We start from the raw sequence: 22,742 nt of genomic DNA, 5'->3' as shown, positions 1-22,742 counted from the left end.
ATCACATTACAGATGGTTGTGAGCTACCATGTGGTTGCTGGGATCTGATCTCAGGAACTTTGGGAAAACAGGTGGTGCTCTTAACCACTGAGCCATCTCTCCAGCCCTTCTATGCATATTTTAAGTGTGCCCTATATATTTTTTTCTGTATGTGATGAGATATACCTTGGTCTATAAACATGGAATAACCTAATCTTATGACACATGTCCGAGTCTCAATCTATCACAACTGTTTAAATTGAGTTCAAAATGGCACCCTGGGAGCCTAAGCAGCCAGATGTCTCTGTGTCTCATTAATTTCTTCATGGTTCCTTCTGTTCTCTGGCTATGACACACCTTGCTTATGTTGTGGGGCCGGACTTCCTGATCCATTCTGGGTCTACACTATTTCTCAAGTTAGAACTAGGAAAGCCAATGAAAGGGCTGGGAAACTAGGTTGGGGAGCCAGCCTAATCAGTTAAGAATCTGCTTGAAACAGAGAGAGGCCATCATTCCTGGAATTCCCAGAATTCCCAGGCCAGCCAGCTTAGCCTATTTAGTGGGTACCAGGCCTGTTGTGATATCCTGCCCCCAAAATCAAGCTGAACTCACCTGACACAATACCCAGGAGTGTTCGTCAGTCTCCATTTGTGCATGCGTTCACACCTTTGTGAATGCAGCCGTGTACTCACAAAGGCATAAAGGATCCATGGAACTAGGTTTGTTGTAATTTTCTCTCTGAAGATCGAGAATATTTGTACTGAACCATGTATGTTCTATCTCAGCCTACGAGGAGTTGTACAGGTTAACTGGCACCACAGAGGGTCCAGGGCTCAGCTCTTGCTATCTCGGGAGTGGCTGGTCTTGTGTGCTCGGAGTTCTTTCCTAATACTTGGCACCCTCTCTCCAAGTCTCCTATTTCACATGTCAGGTGGCACCGTCTTTGGGAGAGTCCAGTCCTTTCCCTGGAGCTGCCTAAATTATTTGTTTACTCAGTAGACACTTACTGAGGGCCTGTTGTAGGCCAGGCAGTTTTGGGATGCTAGGACGCGGTAATGAATCATTCATAGTACATGCTTTCACCGAAGCACAGGTTTATAGGAATGGAATATCATAAGATCACAGTTCGTTGGTTCAGTTTTGCTCAAGACATGGAGTTGAAATCCAGCTTACATGGGGCTTGGAGTGTGGCTCAGCGAAGAGTGCTTACAGGAGTTGGGGTAGGGGTATGGACATAAGGTCGCAATTTACAGTGGTATTGAGGTCCGCCTAAATGCCCTTCAGAGTAGAGTTCTAGATTCATGTTTCCTTTTGCTGTAGAGATAAAGGAGAAAGCACTGGCAAAGTTCAGTTAGTTCTCAAAAGGATACAGAATTGCAGAGCACTACTCATACGGGGTGGGGTGTGTGTGTTGATGTTGCTGAAGTTCTTGAGGAACACTTTCCATATCCTGTCATAAAATAATAATAATAATAATAATAATAATAATAATAATAATAATAATAATAATAGCAATTATTATTATATGCATACTTACTAAGGAAGGCAAGAAGATCTCCTGATCTAGGCTGCATCAGTTTTAAGGGGTGATGATTTTTTTCCTTAATCAAAGTAGAATTTTTTCTTTAATCTTTATTTTCGAGGTGCTTGGAGTTGAGCATAGAACTGTGGACATGCTACCCAAGTGTCATAACAGTTACAATCCATTCCTGGAAGATACTCTTGAAATTCTTCAACTCCTGATGGAACCTTGTATGATTGTTGTGGGAAGTCGATGCGCCGACCCCTGACCTCATTAACTATAGTCTGCGGGATTATCATTCTACAAACGAACGGGCCCCTTGCCAGTCATAAAGCGATAAATTCTTTTGTTTTGACTTTATGAAATGCCTATAACATTATTATTAGTTTTAAAACTTTGTGAAGTCTAAGAAAGAAGTTTCTATACTTTTTTTTTAGTGCTGAGAATTGAACTCAGGGCCTCATATATGTTAAACAAACACTCTAACATTGAATTAAATCCTGAGTTCAGTAAATACTTTTTTTTTTTTTTTAATGCAAAGAGAACTTGTTCATGGTGGGAAGAACAAAACAAACAAACAAATCATGAACCGAGTGGGCAAGCAAGTAAACTGTGGAACATTGGGTAAGTGCTATGAGGGAAACACGCGAGGCGTTGACTATGAAGGAACACAATCCTTTCTATCACGTCTTTGGAGGAGGGCACTGTGAGGATGAAGTTCACCACTGTGAGCATGTACAAGGCATTGCGACAGCTGCTGGGGACTTGGTAAGGAAGAGAAGCCTCAGTGTCAGCACACCTGGGTATCACCTCTTGGGTGTTTCCTCCTGGCTGTGTGTTGTGCTCTTTTGTCTGTCTGTCTTTCTTTCTTTCTTTCTTTTTTCTTTTCTTTCTTTCTTTTTTTTCTTCCTTCCTTCCTTCCTTCCTTTCTTTCTTTCTTTCATCCTTTCCTTCCCTTCTTCCTTCCTTTCCTCCTAGGCCTCCTCTTTGTTCTTTTTTTGAGACAGGGTTGCTCTGTGTAGCCCTGGCTGTCCTCGACTCACTTGGTAGACTAGGCTGTCCTCAAACTCACAGAGATCAGCCTGCCTCTGCCTCCCTGAGTGCCGGGATTACAGGCGTGTGCCACTGTGCCTGGCTATGAGCAACTCTTCCTTAAGAGACCAGTCAACTTCTTTCGTATTTCTTGCTTTGCAGTTTAAGTGGTTTTTCTATCCAGAGTCTGGCATCTGACCCTATAACCATCTACAGGCGTTAAATGTGTATGTGACCTGGCTGTTCTTTTTGTTTTTGTTGTTTGTTATTGGATAGTTTTGGGTGCTGGACCATTTTTAAAATAATAATTAATTTTGCATTCTTTTTCTTGACTTGTTATAACTCACAGCATGTGGTCTGCCGTGGATAGAAGAAAGAACATGTGTGCTGAAAGAGCAAAGGAATTTACAAAACCTGAAAACGTTGTGAGAGTGAACAAATCCCCCTTCTCCCAACACAGAAGCCCGTGTGAAAAGACAGGAGATCTAATGTCCCTGTCACTGAGTGACGGAATAAAAGGGTCAAAAGAGCAGGTTGAAGGAGTACGTAATAAAATATTAAGTCCTTCACTTCTTTGGTTAGGTTTACTCCAAGCTGTTTTTGAGACAGGGTTTCTCTGTGTGCCCTTGCCTGGCCTGGCCTTGCTCTGTAGCGTAGGCTGGCCTCGAACTCACAGAGATCCACCTGCCTCTGCCTCCCTGAGTGCTGATTAAAGGTATGCACCACCATGCCTGGCTCCAAGTTATTTTTTAAAAAGGCTATTGGGAATAGGCTTGTTTTCCTGATTTCTTTCTCAGTTTACCTTCAGTATATAGGAAGGCTGTGGATTCTGTAAACTGTTGCTTTGCTTAAAGTGCTTATCAGACCCATGAACTTCCTGATGGAGTCTTCTGTTCTCACTCTTGTCCCTGCTCTTTGTGTGGTGAGCCAGCTGGCTGTACACACAGTTTGAGGAAGCCAAGGCTGAGATAACCCTGATGATCCTCCCGTTTTATTCTCAACACAGAGAGGGATTTGGATACAGAGGGAGGCTGGGCACCCTGCAGGCTCTGCTGTACGGGGGTGGGGGGAGGGTTCCAGAGCCAATAGCTGCTTGTGGACACTGTCCCCAAAGACCCTGGACCCAGACTCTGGTTGTGGTGGCTGCAGGCCTAGGGTAGCACTGCGGTATCAAGGTCGTGGTACCTCCTTCTTTCCCCAACTCTTGACATATTTTCATCCAGACACCAGCACTGAGTCGGGCCACCTGCCAGCCATAAATCCTGACTGAAGGTCGTCTGTCAGAGGCACCCAAGAGAGCAAGAGCTTCAAGGAACTTCGCTCCCTGGCTTCCAGCGATGGCATACCTCAGGTGACCCTTTCTGCTTCCCCTGAAGTAGCTAGAGTCCAAGACCCTGACAGCTTTTTGAGGCACGTGGCCCTCCTGAACTCTCCCAAGCCCAACATCCTGAGTGTGCTCCCCTGGAGGCCTGTAGACCCCCCCACAGGTATTCTGTAGGTCACCCAGTGAGTCATGTGCAAGGAGTTGTAGTGCTAGAACCCACAAGTCTCTCTGCCCCAGCTCTGCAGGTCCCTTTGTACCCGACCCTACTAAGGGTCTGCACATTGACCCTGAACTCAACAGGGCAGTAGTGGGTGGTGAGGAGGTGCTTTGGTTGTATTGTCCCTGGACCCTGTACGTGGAATGTTGCACCTTTCCTGAATTCTCCCCTCCCCTCACCCTGTGCCTCCCTCAGTGCATGGCCTTGCCTTGTTGTGGTGTGTCCTATGGGGGAGGATTTTTGGGTACCCTGGAGTTAGGGGATTTGGGTGGAATGGAGTAGAGCCCCAGCCTCCCTTATCCTAATTTCCTTGAGAGAATGCTTGTGATGGGTGTCCTTCACTACAGGCTTCTAGAAGCTTCTGGAGCAGCTTTCTAGTCTTTGTGGCTCAAGGAGCTACCGTGTTCCCCTTGTCATTGTCTCTTTTCCTGGCAGGGAGCTTCTTTCCTGGAAGAGAATCATGGCCGTCTTCTTCCTGCCACTTGTCTTAACAGGTCTTGCTCCTCGCCCATTTAAAAATGCTGTGTTTAAGTCTCCTGCCAGGTTGGTGTGAATAGGGAGTGGGGAGCTTCAACCCTTTTCCTGGGGGAAAGTCAGGGGCACAAGCAGTTCAGTGTGTCCTGCTAACAGAAGCCTCACTGCCCCCAAAGGTTTGCAGCAGTCTCTCTGCACCCCTTTTCTCTCTCCCCTCCAATGCAGGTTCAGCTGGTCTCATCTGTCCCCTTTCAACCTGAAGAACAGAACCATAGGGCTTAGCACTGCACTACAGCCTAATGGAAAAGCATATTTCACCCTGGAGGGTCACAAATTCATGATAGTTGGAGGCTCTGTGCACTACTTCCGGGTGCCCAGGGAGTATTGGAAAGACCGCTTGCTGAAACTGCAGGCCTGTGGATTCAACACCGTCACTACGTGAGTACTGCCCCCCCCCGGAGGGCCCCCCCACCCCATTCAGCCCTCATGACATCTGTAGCTACATATGTCCTGACAGAAGGCTGCAGACAGGCAAAATTGGGGTGCTGGTTTTGAGAACGCAGTATCCACAGCTTAGCTCCGGAGTAGCCATTTCCAGAAGGGCCTTTCACATTTGTGTCCAGTCGTCACTCAAATTTCAAACTCAGTTTGCTCTTCAAACAAAGCTGTGGATAAAGTTGGCAGGGTATGGGCACTTTTTCATCAGGTGACATTGGGTCACTTGTGAATCACTGGCCTGAGTGACACATTGAAGGCATACTTATACACAAGTAAAGACACATTTTACTTACAGACACATATTTTCATATTCTTATTTTTTAATGATGGAAACAAAAAGATCTTAATCTGAAACTTCCAGAAGAGCTACATATTATTTCTTGTTGATTTTTTATTCCCTGACAGTCTCATACATGTATATAGTGAATTTTGGTAATTTTCACCTTCCGTTACATTCTTAAAGCCCAACCTTCCACTTAAATCCTTCCAACAAATACCTTTCCTCTGTTCATGTCTTTGTGTGTGTGTGTGTGTGTGTGTGTGTGTGTGTGTGTGTGTGTGTGTGTGTGTGTGCGCAGGCGCGCGCGCGCGCGCGCGCGTCTGGTTAGTTAGCGATTCCTGCATGAGAATAGAGGGTTATTTCCTGGGGCACGGGCAACTTGTCAGGGTCTACAGCACTAAAGGAAATGATGTCCCCTTTCCTAGCCACCATTAACTGTCTGTAGTCCGTGGTGTTCATAAACCGTTCCTTCTGCCTTGATGACATGTTGACGGGTCCAGTCTTGTGATGGTCTTGTGCAGGTAACCACAGCTCCAGTGAGGTCTTGTGTGCAATGGCCATATTATATCCAGGGAAAGTCTTTTGCAACTCACTCCCCATCCCTTGGCTCTTCTTTCTTCCATCTCTTCTTCATTGATGCTTCCCGAGTCTTAGAGGGGCGGTGCAGGCAAGCCATTTAGAGTTGGGTACCACAGTGCTCCTTATGCTCAGCACTCTGACCAGCTGCTGCTATTTGAAATTTCTTTGCTATAAGCTGATAACAGCAGTAATGTATGGATATAAAAAAGAGCATTTAAAAGTTAACTTTATTCTAATTATATTACGGATTCCAGTTTAGTGTTTTTGTGGGATTCTTGTATGTGCAAACAAGTGGTCCGTGATTCTTATGTCTCTTGGGCTCTTTTCCTTCAGTCTGTTTGTCTAACACTTGCACAATTTTTTGTTTTATCTTATTATGTTATTATATTTTATTATCTCCTAAAAGCCTGGTTTTTTTTTTTCTAATGAAAGATAGAAAAGGAGCGGATCTGGATGGGAGCTGGGGAGGAAATGGGAGTAGTAGAGAGAAGGAAAACTGTAATCAGGATATGTTATGGGAGAAGAGTCTATTTTCAATAAAAGGGGAAAAAAAAAAAAAACCAAAACAGGCCAAATTTCTATTTAGCAAACCGATAGTAGTAGTTTCCTCCCTGTAGCCTATGATCTTCCTAGCCAGCTGCCCAGGTTTATAGTAGTGGGCATGATCTATTCCTGTGGAGTAGATCTCAAACCCAATAAAAGAGCTGTTGGCTACCAAGTTGACATTCATGCCATTATTGGGTCAATGGGCACATCTGGCCAGGCTGGTCATATTGGAGCCTGTAGGATTCATAGGTAAGACTGTTAATGAGTTCCCTCCCTCCCTCCCTCCCTCCCTCCCTCCCTCCCTCCTTCCCTCCCTCCTTCCCTCCCTCCCTCCCTCCCTCCCTCCTTCCTTCCCTCCCTCCCTTCTTCTTTCCCTCCCTCCCTCCCTCCCTCCCTCCTTCCTTCCCTCCCTCCCTTCTTCTTTCCCTCCTTTCCTCCCTCCCTTCTTCCTTCCTTCCCTCCTTTCCTCCCTCCCTTCTTTCCTCCCCCTCTTCCTCTTTTCCCTCTTATTTTCTGGGTTACTTTCTGATTACATTTTTATTTTGTCAAATTTAATTGTTTTAAAGCCTGGTCCCACCCCTCTCCATCCTTTCCTCCAAGTTCCACCCTCATGCCACCTCCCTATACCCCCTCTCCTTCTTCTCAGAGAAGGGGGCCTAAGGGTACCAACTTAACCTGGCACCTGAAATAACAGGAGAAATAAGCACATCCTTTCCAACTGAGGCCAGACAAAGCAGTCCAGCTAGGGGAAAAGGATCCAGAGGCAGGCAACAGAGTCAGAGACAGCCCTTACTCCCATTGTTACTGGACCCACATGATGAGCATACTGCATATCTGCTACATATGTCATACATATGTGTAGGTGGTCTAGGTATGGCCATTGCAAATTCAGTCTCTGTGACCCTCATGGGCCCAGGTTAGTTTACTCTGTAGGTCTTCTTTTGGTGTCCTTGACCCCTCTGGCTCCTTCAATCCTTCCTCCCACTCTTCCACAAAACTCCCCAAGCTCAATCTATTGTTTGGCTGTGGGTCTCTGTAATCTGTTTCCATCAGTATCTGGATGAAGCCTCTCAGAAGACAGTTATGCTACGCTCCTGTCTGCAAGCATAGCAGAATATCATTAATAGGGTCAGGGACTGGCTCTTTCCCATGGGCTCGGTCTGAAGTTGGGCTAGTCATTGGTTTGCCGTTCCCTCAATTTCTGATCCACCTTTATCCCTACATTTCTTGTAGGGAGGACAAATTTTGGGTCAAAGGTTTTATGGGTGGTTTGGTGTCCTCCTCCCTCCACTGGAAATCCCACCTGGCTATAGGAGGTAGTGATTCCAGGCCCCATATCCCATCCCCTCTGCCCTTAGGAATCTCAGCTAGGGTCACCCCATAAACTCCTGGTGGCCTCCTGGTCCTAGAGCTAATTCCCCACCCATTTCTGTTCTCTCTCCTGTTCCTCTTCTCCCACCACCCCTCCTCTACATTTTTTGATTAATTAGAGAAATCTGTTATTTGTATGGCCAACTCATGATGTTTTATTAAGAGACACCAATAAAGAAATAAATGCAGTCCTGTGAAACTCGATCTCTAACGTATGGAAGGAGAGAGTGCGAAATGCGAAACGCAGTGTAGTATGTGGTGTCACGCATCCATAATAAATATTAAATATATGAATGTGAGAATATTTAACTTTACATTGCCTTTCTAATTCTTCATGGCTTATACTGTATTGAGTATTTTTAAAAAAAAGAAAGCCTCTACCCCCCATATCCACACACTGTCCATTTATCCATTCTACAGGACCATAAACCTACAACACAGCTTGAGCGTCAGAGAGACCCTTCCTCTGGTGTGTCCTCCACCATGCTTTGGTGGCAAAGCTTAACACCTACTCGCTGAAACCAGCTAAAGAAGATGTGAAGCTCAGAGGCAGTAAACTGATGGCTCACTTAATGTGCCAATGATTTAGTCAGAAATAATCGAGTTACTACAGTTTTTACAGGTCAGGTGATAAAGACTTTGCATACACCAAGGCAAGCAATGTGCTACTGAGTAATATTGCTAACCTGTAATTACTGAGTTTTACTAAGTGCTGTTAGTGGCATCATATAATTTTTTCCACTCTTCTTTTAAAGTGGTGATTTACCTTGACAATTTTACTGATTTAGTCACCTTACAGTCCTTGAATGAACTCTAGTTATAAGACACACATTGAGGAGTAGACTTGATTTAGTAGTGGTTTATTATGTATAGATTCATGTATGGTTATAATTGAAATTGATTTAAATTTCATGTGTGCCCTTGTCTAGTCTTCATCCAAATCTTAGAAATAAGGTCATAGAATGAATCTTTTTTCTACTCACTGAAAATGACTTGTACAGACTTACTCTTACAGTGAATGCTTGTGAAGATTTACCTTTGAGATCCTGTGATGTAACCTGTGGCTATGAGGTGATGATTCAGGGGCATTCAGTAATTATGTATGTATTCCATTTCCCTTTTTTTTTTTTTTTTTTAGGATTTATTTATTTTATGTATGAGTGCTCTATTTACATTTATACCTGCATGCCAGAAGAGGGCATCAGATCCCAGTATATATGTTTGTGAGCCATCCTGTGGTTGCTGGGAATTGAACTCAGGACCCCTCGGAAGAGCAGACAGTGCTCTTAACTACTGAAGCATATTTCCAGGCCCCTTCATTTGTCTATGTCCTTTTCTTTCCTTTCTATTTCAGATTTAATCAGACAAAAATTTTCCACTTTTTTCTGTCCTGTACTTATTTTAAGTTATACATTGTGTTGTGTAATTGCGCCATTGTCCCTTTTTAAAAAATTTCATTTTGTGCTTTTTAGTCTTTTCAAAACAAGTAGTCTGCAGCCTTGTTGATTATTTCTGTCTATTTGCTTTTCTGTTTCAAAATTCTGAGTTATGCACAAATTCCTATGACCTTTTCATTTGATTTAGTATCTCCTTTCCTTACACGTTTTCTTCTGAGTTGAATACGCTGCTTTCAAAGACATTTACTGTCAAATATTTTATAGATGATGTGCTTTTCTTCTTGACTCACTAGCTACTTGGAGATATGCTTTCTTGTATCATCATCTTCATCATTTTTAGCTGTCATTTTCTAATTTTATTACAATATGGACCTTTTGGAATATAATGAGATATAATGATAGCCTCTGTTGATACTATTCAGTTGCATTTTTCAAAACAGGATGCAGCCAGGTGTGGTATGGTAGGTGATACTATAGTCCCAGAACATTGAGGGGCCAAGGTGGGAAAGCTTTGAGTTGGCACCATCTTGGGCTATATAGGGTACTGGAACCTAGCCTCAACAAGCCCCCACATAAATTTGTTGGCCATTAGATTCTTTGCATATGTATTAGATCCTGTTGTGTGTTTCTGTACACTGTATACATGTGCGTATGTGTATGAGTGTGAAAACATGCCATGGGTCATGCATGGATGTCAGAGACAACCTTTGGTGCCAGTCCTTATCTTCCACCTTATTTGAGACAGTCTCCCTTGTGTGTGCCAGGATAAGTGGCCCATGTGTTTCTGGGAATTTTCATGTCCCACCTCCAAAGGACCATTGTGATTAAAAACTACTTGAGTTACCTATCTGGCTTTTATAACTCATGAGTTCTAGAAGTTTCCACTGAGTTCCCTGCACTGGTGGACAAGCACTTGTGCCATCCACTCAGCACAGGCCCTGAAGTTTAATTGTCTATTGAAATCTATGTCCTTCTTATTATTTTGCTGCTTATTAGGCATTTCATTCCTCCAACTCCAGCTGTGATGCTGAGTCATCTGTGTCCTCTCTCAGCCGATGTCTTTTTCACTCACTGCTATGTTAAGAGGACAGAACATCATGATAGTGTGTTTGCTGGAGGAAGCTTTCCTTTCCATTTTTATTTCAGCCCACACTTACTACCTATTTGCAAATTTAGAATAGATTTGCCTGCTGTTGGTTGAAGGGACAATTTTACCTTATCTGGATATTTTTTATTTTTGTTTTTCCGTATATTTTCCTTAAGGTCACATGTAGGTCGCATCCATCATCCTCATTGTGTTTTCACATGCTATAATCACAAATGTTGCTATGGATTTTATTTTCATTCCTCTATCTCAAATTTAGTCAGTCCCATTGTCATGCACCACCTTTATCACCCCAAGTCTCCTACTGCATAAAAACTGTGTGTTTAAAAACAGAGTTTGTGGAAAAAGGTGCTAGGAGCAGTACACTGCAAACTGTCACCGACACACAAAAGTCATGTAGAAAGAACAAATCTTCCACATGTCCTTTGGCATGGGGTATTCCCTAGCCCTATGAGTGTTGGTTCTGGCTAGCTCTCTCCTTCTTGAGGTTGAAAGGCCAGATTGATCCTTATCCGACTGGGACTATTTGACTATTCTTATTTTAATTTATTCTTAGTAATAATTGTCAAGAAAAAAAACATAATTTTTTCATGTTTTCTCATTTCCTTTAACTTTTTGATAGTTATTTAAAAGAGCAGGGCTGTGAGAGAACGTATATAAACCTATGGAAGCGCAGGGTGATTGATATCTTGAAACACAGTTGGATAATAGGGAAGCATGGTTATGTCTGTGTAGCAAAGGTTAATTTTCACTGGAAACTTCAACTCACTGTGATGTAGAGACCTACTAGGGCTTGGGCTGGTCATCATATGAAGTGTGTGTGTGTGTGTGTGTGTGTGTGTGTGTGTGTGTGTGATGCTTATTGTACTTCTTGGTCTCCCCTTCCAGCTACATCCCGTGGAACCTCCATGAGCAGGAGAGAGGGAAATTTGACTTCTCTGAGATGCTGGACCTGGAGTATGTGGTGTTTCTGCTTCTGTGGGCTGACCCAGGGAGGGATACAGCTGGGATGGGGGCAGTACTTGAGATTGAAGAGAAGACTGGGTCTGAGGTTTTGTTTGCAGAGTCTGTACCCAGAATTTGGATATTCCCTAGCCATAGCCTGTCACTCTGCAGCTTCTGACCCCCAATACCCCACCATTTTGCTGAAGCTAGGGGTCTGAGACTCCAGATGCTGGCAGAGAAGTCAATACACCTGATATGGGGACTGGGGATTCCTCATTTTAGCAAGGCAGATGCTGGGGACAGAGCCCTGGGACCTAGTGTGTGATTCCTCCAGAAGGGCTCTGGAATAGTTGTGATGTTGGGAGCTGGTACGGGCCCAGCTCACAGAGTCTCTGGCTTCCAGCCTGTTGCATGGATTCCCTGCTGTGTGGGGCTGAGGAGAAGCCACCCTTACCTCACCCCTGGTTAGGAGCATAATGGGAGGACATGCCTATACTCTGTTGTGTCAGTGGGCTCCCTTTATATCCAGCCTCCCCTTTGGGTCACCCCCAAATGGGCTGACTTTTTTTCTCTTTCTAGGGCCTATGTTTCGCTGGCTGCAAGCCTTGGGCTGTGGGTGATCCTTCGACCAGGGCCTTACATCTGTGCTGAGATAGACCTGGGTGGATTACCCAGGTGAGCTACCCCAGAGTCCAGCGTTGTGTCTTAGTAAGATGTTTTGTTTGACAATAAGTAACTTTCCAAGCCAGTGAGAATGATTGCCATGGACAATGGTTGTGCTCTAAATTAAACTCTATACTTCCTGCCCTGATGGTGGGCTGATGCCCAGAGTGGTGGGGCAGGTTTGGGTGCTGCTGTCATCCTAGTTTTCAGAAACAGACCTGAAGCATGGGTTTTGACTCATTGAATATGTAGCCATTAAGAGCAGGGCAAAGTCAGATGTGCCAATCCAGGCTGGTCATCCCGTTGCTCCACAGCGATGGTGTAATGGACATCTGCATTCTTTTCATGAGCTGCAAGAAAGGGATTCAAGCCTCTAGAGGAATATGATGGCAAATTCTGGGCTTGTTCTAGAGACCTCAGATGTGTCTCTGGCTGAAGGCAGGTGACCACCCACTGAAACCTCAGCGTCTTTCCTTCCTTCTTGCCTTTCTGGCTTGTTCCTTTATCACATACCTACTCTCAGCTCAGTAGACAGAGAGACACACAGGGTCTCTTCTGTCACTCTTCTCAGTGACTAGGACTTCTAAGTCCTGCCTTCAGGTGAGCCCTGTTGCTCCTCAGGGCAGAAAGCAAAACAAAGCTTTTCTTCAAGCTCGGGCCCTGCTATAACTAGATGGAGCATAGAAAAATCCTGTGCTTAAGCTGTGGGAGTGTTGGGGAAACCAATTCATCCCTGAATTCCTTCAGGAGCCAGGTCCTTCCCTCACCAGTTCACTGGCCTATGGACCATTCTGCCCAAAGTCTTAGATAGTAGATGCAAATGTGACGCTGTGCCTGAGGAGCAGAGCCTATGCTAAGGGCTAAGGGCCATGTTCTAAAGAACTGAAGGGAAAATGGAGTTCTGGGAAGCATGGGAAAAAGCAGACTCGGGAGCATTGCCAGGCTCAGTCTTTCAGCTTGACTCAGCAGAGGAGGGAAGATCTGAAGTGCCTTGAAATGGCCATGGCCTGGTTCCTGGTTTGTCTCACACATCTCTGGAGTCCTTGGGGGAACACTGTAAAAAGCCCATACAACACAGATCCCCTGAAGACCTTGAGTATCCTTGTGCTGTGGTTGTCTGGCGGACAGAGAGACATCCAAGCTATAGAGGGCTCTGAGCAGAGACATCTGCTGTGCTCAGCTGGCTTCCTGCTTCGTACACTCACGTTTTGCCTCTCGTTCCTAGCTGGCTTCTGCGCGATCCTGAGTCAAAACTGAGAACAACCAGCAAGGACTTCGTTCAGGCTGTTGACGAGTATTTTGACCATCTGATTCCCAGAATACTTCCTCTCCAGGTGAAAACATGCCGTCTCAATTCCTCATAAAGAGTGTGAGGGGTGGGCATGGGGGAATGTAGAAAATGAAAGCGGCAGCCTTCAGATGCGCTTCGTTAGCTGGGTTAGAAAACCACAAGCTGAAGTTTGAGGAGTAATGGCATCGTATCAGGGGCAGCATGACAGCATCCTGGAGGGAGAGGCTCCAGTTCCAAAGACAGGAGAAGTTTATAATTCGTATAGTTTTATTTTATTGCTTTGTGTTTGGAGGGGTTGGGTGAGCTCTGTACAAACTTGACCTAGCCTGTGTGTCAAGAGTCACAAGGCTGGAACACTACTAGATAAAGTAAGAGTGTAATTTAGACTGCATCACATATTTAATCGTTTCTCCGTCTCGGAGAGTGCAGGGGAGCTTGGCCTGATTTCTGATGAGTGGGGCCTGTTAGAATAAATGTGACCTAACAGCATTCACAAGAAGCACTTGTGGCTTATCCAGTCCCTCTAGAATATTAAACTGACTTTCCCACAAGTTAGATCTAGACCCTCAAGTTAAGCATAGAATCTTCGATTGGTCCTTATGGCTTTGGCCCAGAGTTTCTAAAAAGACATTACACAAGACAGGGATAACACAGAAGGATGCCCCAGTTAATTGTATGTGCCTCATATCTGCCAAGCTCACCGATCAGCGCATTGGCAATGACTACTCTAAATGAATTCTGTTGTTTTAACTAGTTAACTCTGGAGAAATGTAAGCAAAAATATTTAAAAGACTATGATAAAATAACATTCTTCCTTTGTTGTCCCATAATAATTTAGTTGTCTTTTTAGGAGACAATCATTTTTTCTTAATCATACTTTTATATACACTCCTTCCCCAATTTCAGCATACAAAAGTATGCATATGCATGTTCTTTTTAATACGCACTATAGAACTCCCTGTTGGTGTTATCTAGTTACTAGAGAAACTGTGTGAAAGCTGCCATTCTTCTCGGTCACTGCACAGTGTTGCACAGCAGCATATGCCACATACATTATTGCTATCCTATTCATGGATATTGGGATTTTTTCAGTTTTACACTGTAAAACATGACTTGGTCCATTTAATGCATTAGTTTGTGCCTATGTGACTATGGTTTCTGGCTTCATGTCTCTCACTGGGAAAACACACAGACACCATGCACTTCCCTTCATCTCAGGATACAATACCCAGGGAAGATAACATCTTACATCTTCAGATAGTCAGCCTGCAGCCCAGACCGAAGCATGACAAAAAACATGTACCTTACATAATGTCATACAGTTTGCCAGACACAAATTGTTCAGTTTTTGTGACAGCCTTTTGTTTGATAAGTAAAATATAAATGTCTCTTCTAAAAACATAAATTTATATGATTATGTATTAAGTAATAAACCTCTTGATACGAGAAAGGTAACACATTCTCAGGAATTTTCCAGCAAGGCGTTTGAAAATGTCATCTTTGCAGCTGAGGACAATGACTAGTGAAGCCAGCTCTTTTCTTCCTGGGTATGGATAGCATTCAGTTAGTTCTTACTGGGCATCCATGGTGATGGGGAGGTGGACATTTTTCTTTAGAAGGAAAAGAGGAAGGTACATAAAAGAGAGGGAACTATACAAAACATCTGTTCACGGGGGTTGCGGGGAGTGGAGAGGAATGCACCCATGGAATGCATTAGGTGGAAAGGTGGGTAGGATAGATATGGAAGTGAGTTTTTACATGTGAGGGCTCAAAGCTAATGAGTACAAGGAACAGAAAATAAGATGGTACTTCTATAACCACAAAACATTGTGGAGGGTAGGACACTTTCAGGAGCTTATGTGCCTAAGGATGAATGAAGATGCCTGTCTCCAAGGGACCTGAGAGAAAGCACTATATCAGTTCTGTCATCTTTATTAGCAGCCCTGACTCGAGGCTTTTGCTCCAATAACAAGGTTGTTTCTCCAACTGTCATCTGTTTGCTTCTCAGTACCTCCATGGTGGCCCTGTTATTGCTGTCCAAATAGAGAATGAATATGGTTCCTTTTATATGGATCCTATGTACATGGATTATATTAAGGAGGTAAGAATAATTGCTCTGCATGCGTATTTTTATGCCTTCTTTCTAATTTTGTACCTTTCTAAAATGCATACCTGATTGCCAGCCTCATGGGTCTTAGGTGACTTTTCTTGGTGAGATGTGAATAAACCCATTAGAGTACTGATGACAGAATGAAGAAATTATGCTACCCAAGTCAGTGGGCTTAGTGGAGTTATTTACAAGAGCTTGAGTGGTTCAAGATAGCTGCATCACTGAGAAGCCATACAGCACTGTCTTTGGAGCTCCCTGCATGACTTGCTTGTAATTCAGAGTGCTATAGTCTCCCCTCCACAGCAGTTGTTACTGCTTATGTAACCCTGGGGAGGAGCCTTGTGAATCTTCTGTTTCTGGAGCTTTCTGATCCTTCTAAGTTTTGTTTACTTCCTGGGTTTTGGATATTTTATTTACTTCCTGAGCTTTATGAGCTTCTCTTCTTCACCCAAACCAGGGTGTTGTTGTGTAGCTCTGGCTGTCCTGGAACTTTTTCTATGGACCTGACTGGTCTTGAGCTCACAGAGATCCACCTGCTTTTGCCTCCTGAGTGCTGGGATTAAAGGTGTGTGCCAGCACTGCCTAGCTAGGAGGTAATATTTTAATTTGGAGGAAATAGCTACTTACTGATCATCTCCTTCATTAACATGTAAAAATCATATTTACTTTTTCAATACATTTCCCACATAATCATGTTAATCAAGATAAATATGAATACCATTGTTACTATTATACAAAATGTGACGTCAAGAATCATTGTTCTCAGGACCTTCTTAAAACATGAAAATTTGTACTTTCATCCAAAGTCCACCATGGCTTAGAGATTTTTGATTCATGATACTTAAGTTCTGTCTTTTTGAGCCAGTGATTATTTACAGCCTTGCTAGAGGTTTTTTTCTTGTGGATTAGACTCTACTGGTTCTTGGCTTCCCTCATTTAAGGAGCCCAGGAGGCTCCAGTCTCAATTGGACTCTGTCCTTAGGGTACAAAGCCTGACTCACTTAGACATGGTGCTGCCTACTTGGCTCGGCCCACACAGAAACTGGGAATGGATGGTCTGAACTTAGTCATTTTTGTTCAGCTAAGATTATTTTTTCATGATTTTTTTTAAAGGCACTGAGCTGGGTGTGGTCATGTGCACCTGTAACCTCAGCACTTGGGAGGCAGGAGGATTAAGAGCTCAGGAGCACCTTCAGCTAATAGGAAGCTCAAGGGCAGCCTAGGCTGCAGGAAGCCATGTGTCGAAGAACAATGGCAGGCTGGAGAGATGGCTCAGAGGTTAAGAGCACTGGCTGCTCTTCCGGAGGTCCTGAGTTCAATTCCCAGCAACCATATGGTGGCTCACAACCATCTATAATGTAATCTGGTGCCCTCCTCTGGCATGCAGGTGTACATGTAGTCAGAACACTCTATGCACAGTAAGTAAATAAATTTTAAAATATTAGAAAAAACAACAATAGCAACAACAACACTTACTCCTTAACGTCATTCCCAGGACTATATGCGTCGATGTGAACATAATAGGTGCTTGGGGAAAACCCCATGATTTCTGAGCCATCTGCCTGGTTTCCAGGCTCTATGGTACAAGCAGGGGTTTTAAGATCATAGTGCCCCTTTCCTACAGACAGAGTAGGATTTCTTGTTTCTGTTGGCAGAATCCATTTAGAATTCAAGCTTTGTAAAGTTGATTGGCCCCTCCCTTATGGTGTTGAGACCACCAGACAAAACAATTTAAAATGTAAAAACAAACAAACAAACAAGAAAACGAGTTTAGTTTATTTGTGGAAACATTGTGGCAACAGCCTCCTTTGACAATATGAGAGCTGCTGTGAAAGGGTAAGACAGGGGCTGGAGTGCTTAAAGGAACAGACCACAATTGTCTCAACCCTGTGCACTTTCTGCTATAGTTAAGACAGGGGCTAGAGTGCTTAAAGGCAGAGACTGCAATTGTCTCAACCCTGGGCACTTCCTGCTGTATGAAGTATTATTGTGGTTTTTTTGTTTTTGTGTTTCCTGAGTAATCAGTGGTTAAGCGATAGTACAGAAGCAGAGCTAGCATCTGGTTAATATCATAGGATAAAAATTATAGAATAAGAAAAGAGGAACTAATTTTAGGAAACAAACCAAGTGGTTCTGAGATCAGTTTCCTCTTTAGAATTTTGTCAAGACTCAGCTGCTGACAGGGTTGACCTTAAGGTTGTGTTCCAGACATCCTGTAGTTAACAATCCTTAGACTAGGAATAAGGTGCTGCTGACTCTTAGACTTTTCTTTTTTCTTTTCTTTTTTATATAGTATCTTGGTTTGAAACCCAGTTCAAAATGGAACTTGTTTTTTAAACCATTAACAGCACCAAACGTCTTCCTTCTTTTTTCTCTCTTTGTTGTAGTTGATATACTTCTGAAGTACAGTCATTGAGAAACTCAGCTTTCATTTACCATGGATGTGGGGCCCACAGGCCTCCACTGCTTTAGTACAGCTTCTGGAACCACTTTGAGATGAGCCTAGAGCAATAATTTCCTTATTGCCTAAGTTGTGGATGGCAGTTCTACATTCAAGCTTTTCCCTGCCAGTCAACTTTCCTCTGCTGCAACAGATACCTTACATACAATCTAAGTAGACATAGGCATGTGTGAAAAGTCATTATGAAGTCCGGTGTTATGTATAGCCAATCTATGCCACTTAAAAAGTAAAAGATAACCGAAATAATTAACCTAGAAACAGAAGACTCACGTTGGCTCATGCCTTTGTAATTCCAGTCCATGACTGGTTCATGCTAATGGGACTTGTGTTGAAAGACGATGCATATCACCACAGAAGTCCCACACAGAACCAACCCAAGTACCTCTTGATCTGGTAGTGCAAGGAAAGAGAAAGGAACTGGATGGACTACCACAGTCTCCTTTCGGAACACACCTCCAATAACCTGAAGACCTCTCCACTTTCTAACGTATTTACCATCTCTCACTAGCATCATGCTCAGCACAAATCTTTGTTATTATACACACACTTGGGAGACATTCCATATACATTTTTTGTAGTTCACACTCTTTTCATCTGAACCAAACTGTCTTTATTATCTAACTTATAATATCTCTTCTTTCCCATGGAAGCAAGAGAAGTTCATAATATTCATTCTCTCAACAGGCTCTGCTGAAGAGAGGGATTGTAGAGTTCCTCTTGACCTCAGACAATGGCAAGGAAATTGAGTTCGGCTCTGTCAAAGGAGGTACTGGTTTACAGTCATTTTATAGGACATCCAAGGCTCTTAGCCAGCCAATATATATTGTAACCAAGTGTCAAAGAGAACCAGATGTATTTTTTTCTGATCCTCTTTCCCATGTCAATTGAGATGGACCCCAGGGATTTGATATGATACAAAATGAGGTTCAACATCAAAGCTGACAGTTCAAATATACTGTGAGTCATTTTTTTCCCTCTTTGAACAGAACACTGATGGATCTTCTCATTCTGAGTACATCTTTCAATTTTTAAAACAATTTCCATAGGTAGGAATCTAGGCTGGTGCAGGATATAGCTTAGGGTCTTATTGATCTCCATCAGCATGTACAGTCACATAGGGAGGTATGGGGTAGGTGTGAGTGAAACACGCTGAAGTCAAAGGTCCAGTCTAGGCATCAGTGCTAGACTACTCAATGTAGACACTTAGCAGATCATAAGACAAATTCAGTGGAATAACAAAGTAATAACAATATGGGAAAATGCCAATATACGAGCATGGTGGTTGGGTTCAGGGGACATCATGAAATGCTCTTTTCATGCACATTGGTAGCTATTGTGGATTGCTATCTTTTTGTGTGTGTGTGTGTGTGGAAGCTCTGCTCATGTTACCATCCCTTGGAAAGTGTGAGATCAGAAGCTTTCATTCAGTGGTCCACCTACATGTACGAAGTGCTGTTAAATTTAAAAAGATAGTGTTTCTGCATGTACGATTTGGTAATAGTTATAATAGTCCTTTATGCTTTGCAGTGGGTTACAAACAGTATGTTGTTATCTATCATTTATACTCAACCTGTCTCCTGTGCTTATGATCCTTGTCACAATGTTTCAGAGGAACCTCTCTTTCTCCACAGCACTGGCTACTCTAAACACACAGTCATTTGTGAAGGATTATTTTATTAAGCTTCATCGAATGCAGGTAAGATTTTCAAGCAATGCAGAGTTTTATTTATGTGTCCTCAAGATCTTGCTCTCTGTGCAATTGATGTGAGAGAACACAGGGGGTGTGACAAGGATACGACCGTCTCACCCTGAGCCTTGGTGCGGTTCAAAGTCACTTGATGGGAAGGACTTTTCTTCTATCACCTAGAAAGCATGAAAGGCTTATTCCAGATGAGAAGCAAATATGATCAGAGGGAGTGAGTGATGCCCTTCCTCCAAGAGGATACAGTTAGGAATGGACCAATGCTGGTGTTTATGGAAATCTCATCGTCATCTGTTGGTGCTTTTACTAGACTGTTAGGGTTATTGGTGGAATATGGGTATATTCAAGAATTGGAAGGAATGTGTGTATTTACGACCATCCTTGAGGAGTTGTAAACTTTTCTGTTTCAAACCTTCATTTTGGAGGAGCAAGGTATCTTAGTTAGGGTTTCTGTTGCTATGAGAAAACACTATGACAAGGCAATTTCAAGAGAAAAGTGTTTATTTCAGCTTACACTTCCAGGTGGTAGCCCATCCCTGAAGGAAGTCAAGGCAGGGTTCCAAAGCAGTAATCTAGAGGCGGGAGCTGGAGGGGATGCTGCTTACTGGCTTGCTTCTCATGGCTTGCTTAGCCTGCTTTCCTAGAGAAACCCAGACCACCAGCCCAGGGATGGAACCATGCACAATGTGCTGGGCCCTCCCCCATCAATCACTAATTCAGAAAATGCCTTATGGCTGGATCTTATGGAGACATTTTTTTCTACTGAGGTTTCCTCCTTTCTGATAACTAGTTTGTACCAAGTTGACAGAAGACTAGTGAGCACACAAGGTTAGATGTTAAAAGCGTTTGTGGAATACTGGGTAGAGAATCCTGCAGTTGGTAGAATCTTAATGTTCAGTCTCTCTCCTCATTCTTTAAAAGTTGTCTTGTCTTTGGAATAAACACATAAGATACTCCTTCAGCATGCAGGTCCACGGAGGATCTGAGGTGAGGTTAGAAGTGTCTTCCTCTGCTAGGGTGTACTATATTCCATATTGATGAATCCAGAACTTTATTTGTGGGAATGCCAGTGAAAGCTTAGTACTTAGTACTACAACATAGAGTCCTTTCTACTTTTCCTTTTTAGAAAACTGTGTGTGTGTGTGTGTGTGTGTGTGTGTGTGTGTGTGTGTGTGTGTGTGTGTGTGTTAGTGCAGGTACTCATGTGTCACAGTGCATGTATGGATGTCAGAAGACAACTCTGTGGAATGGGTTAGTTCCTTTCACCTTTATGTAGGCTCTGGATATCAAACCAACGTTCCCAAGCTTCCATGGCAAGTCCTTTTACCCACTGAGCCATCTCCCTGGTTTCCCTGTTTATTTCTTTAGCTGTCAGTTTGTCAGTACTTTGGGCTTTCCAGGTTTTTATCAGCATCTTGCCTTGTGGGTGAAAGGGGTGGAATGGCTTATCCTTTGGATGTGACAACCCAGAGAGAGCAGACTAATGAAAAAACATCAGTATCTGACTTAATTGCTATATGTCCTGTTTAATCCCAGCTTCATCTTGTAACTGAAGAGGTGGAATGATTATCATAGAGATTAATGTTGCGAGGTCCACTTACATCCAACATAACTCAGTCACCAGGCCAAGGCAGCTGACAAGAGCTTATTGTAATCAAGCCGCTACTGACTGATCAGGGCCATGAACAGACTCGGGAGCTGAACACGAGCCTGAAGGGAAGTTGTACAGCATTTAAAGGATGAGTCCATAAAGTGAGGGGGTGGGTGTAGCATTGTCCAGTCGTATTTTGACATAAGGGGTTGAGCAAGGGAGCATCTGTCAATCAGGACAGGAGTAGGTCCCTGAGCCTGGGAACATGAGCTTAGTTTGACCCTGCCAGCAAGATGGAGAAGTTGTCCTTGAGATGTCTTTGAAACTCTGAGAGCCCAGGGATATTAGAAAGAGGCTTTGATGTTGGATCATTGTATTCAAGAGCAAATAACAGTCTTCTGGCTTTGTCTTCAAGTGGGTTGTAAAAACAAATAAAAAAACCAAAACCAAAACCAAAATTAAAAAAATAAAAAATGTCCATAAACAAACAAACAAACAAAACCCAAACTAAACAAAACTAAAACCAGCTCACCAAACACACACACAAAAGAAGCAAACCCCCAAACAATCCTGAAAGACCAAAATTGAAAACCATCCATTATTTCCCAGAATAACAGTCTCTGAATATTTGGCACGATGGAATAAATACATTATATAGTGTATTTATAGTTCTCAAGTCTTGAAAAAAACCCATATTCATTTGTAAGGGCTCTTAATACTGTCAGAATTGGAATGTTAGAGGGCAGTTGGCATGCCAGAGTAGTTTACAGTTAGGGAATTTTGCAATACTGTCTGAATTCTTCTCAAAGCCTCAGATCTGAGGGATCACTCCTTCTGAGATCATGTAATTATCCTTTTTAAATGCAAAGTTATTTAGTTGTGCACTTGACACTTAATCTGGGGTCCCATCTATTCACATAGTCTTACTGTCTCATAGGTCTCAGGGACAAAATTTCCTTGGCTGTCTTCTTAGGGAGAGCAAGCAGCATTTGTAAGCAGATGGCTTTTCCTAATTGGGACCAGTAAGTGAATCTGTTATCTTTTTAGAGAGAAAGAGAACTGAATTTACATAATAAATTGTGTCCACTAATAGAGCTGGGCATTCTAACATGTAGAGGAGATGATATTTTAATACTGTTTAGTCCAGTTTCCTGGTTGATGGCTGCAGGTCAGAGAAAGTCTGTTATTTCCCACTTTACATCTGATTTTCTGTCATTTTGAACTGTTTTATATTGAGAACAATATAATTATAACCTGTGTCCAAGTGAAACTTCATAATTTGATAGTTGTAGTAAGGGTTCCTGAGGGAAATTTGCATCGGCTCTGAAATGTGTGGGACACATGGCTCTTGGCTCATCTTCTGATGGACACCTCTGACTTTTCACCTGGCTGTGAACTTCTTTTTTGTTTCTATCCCCTTTTTTGATTTTTGGTCTTTATGTTCCCAGTGTTCTTCTTCCTTGGAGCATGCACACTGGCCCAGACATGCTCTTTTTCACATTTGCCTCACCCATTTCCCCCTCATATTCTATATTACTTTATCATCTTGCTTTATACACTGTGAAATCATTACCTAAAACTGGAGATAACTTCACTCCTACAGTCATGTTCAATTTTTTGTGTCTTCTGTGACTATCAGGGGCACTTTATCCTTT

The 22,742-nt window shown here is 43.0% G+C and overlaps 1 protein-coding gene across 1 annotated transcript in view; it reads left to right on the top strand.

Moving 5' to 3' along the window:
• The first annotated feature begins 4,512 nt into the window (after positions 1-4,512).
• Glb1l3 (galactosidase beta 1 like 3) overlaps positions 4,513-22,742 on the top strand; it is a 40,148-nt gene continuing 21,918 nt past the window's right edge. Inside the window, exons 1-8 of the mRNA XM_051155786.1 lie at positions 4,513-4,617; positions 4,774-4,986; positions 11,213-11,281; positions 11,849-11,944; positions 13,158-13,266; positions 15,232-15,324; positions 18,479-18,560; positions 19,426-19,490. Of these exons, the coding sequence (XP_051011743.1) occupies positions 4,535-4,617; positions 4,774-4,986; positions 11,213-11,281; positions 11,849-11,944; positions 13,158-13,266; positions 15,232-15,324; positions 18,479-18,560; positions 19,426-19,490 (810 nt within the window). The 5' untranslated portion in view covers positions 4,513-4,534. The remainder of the gene's footprint in view (positions 4,618-4,773; positions 4,987-11,212; positions 11,282-11,848; positions 11,945-13,157; positions 13,267-15,231; positions 15,325-18,478; positions 18,561-19,425; positions 19,491-22,742) is intronic.

This window comes from Acomys russatus, chromosome 14 (assembly GCF_903995435.1).
Source record: "Acomys russatus chromosome 14, mAcoRus1.1, whole genome shotgun sequence".
NCBI classification, from domain to species: domain Eukaryota; kingdom Metazoa; phylum Chordata; class Mammalia; order Rodentia; family Muridae; genus Acomys; species Acomys russatus.
This window is presented reverse-complemented; position numbering and strand designations above follow the sequence as displayed.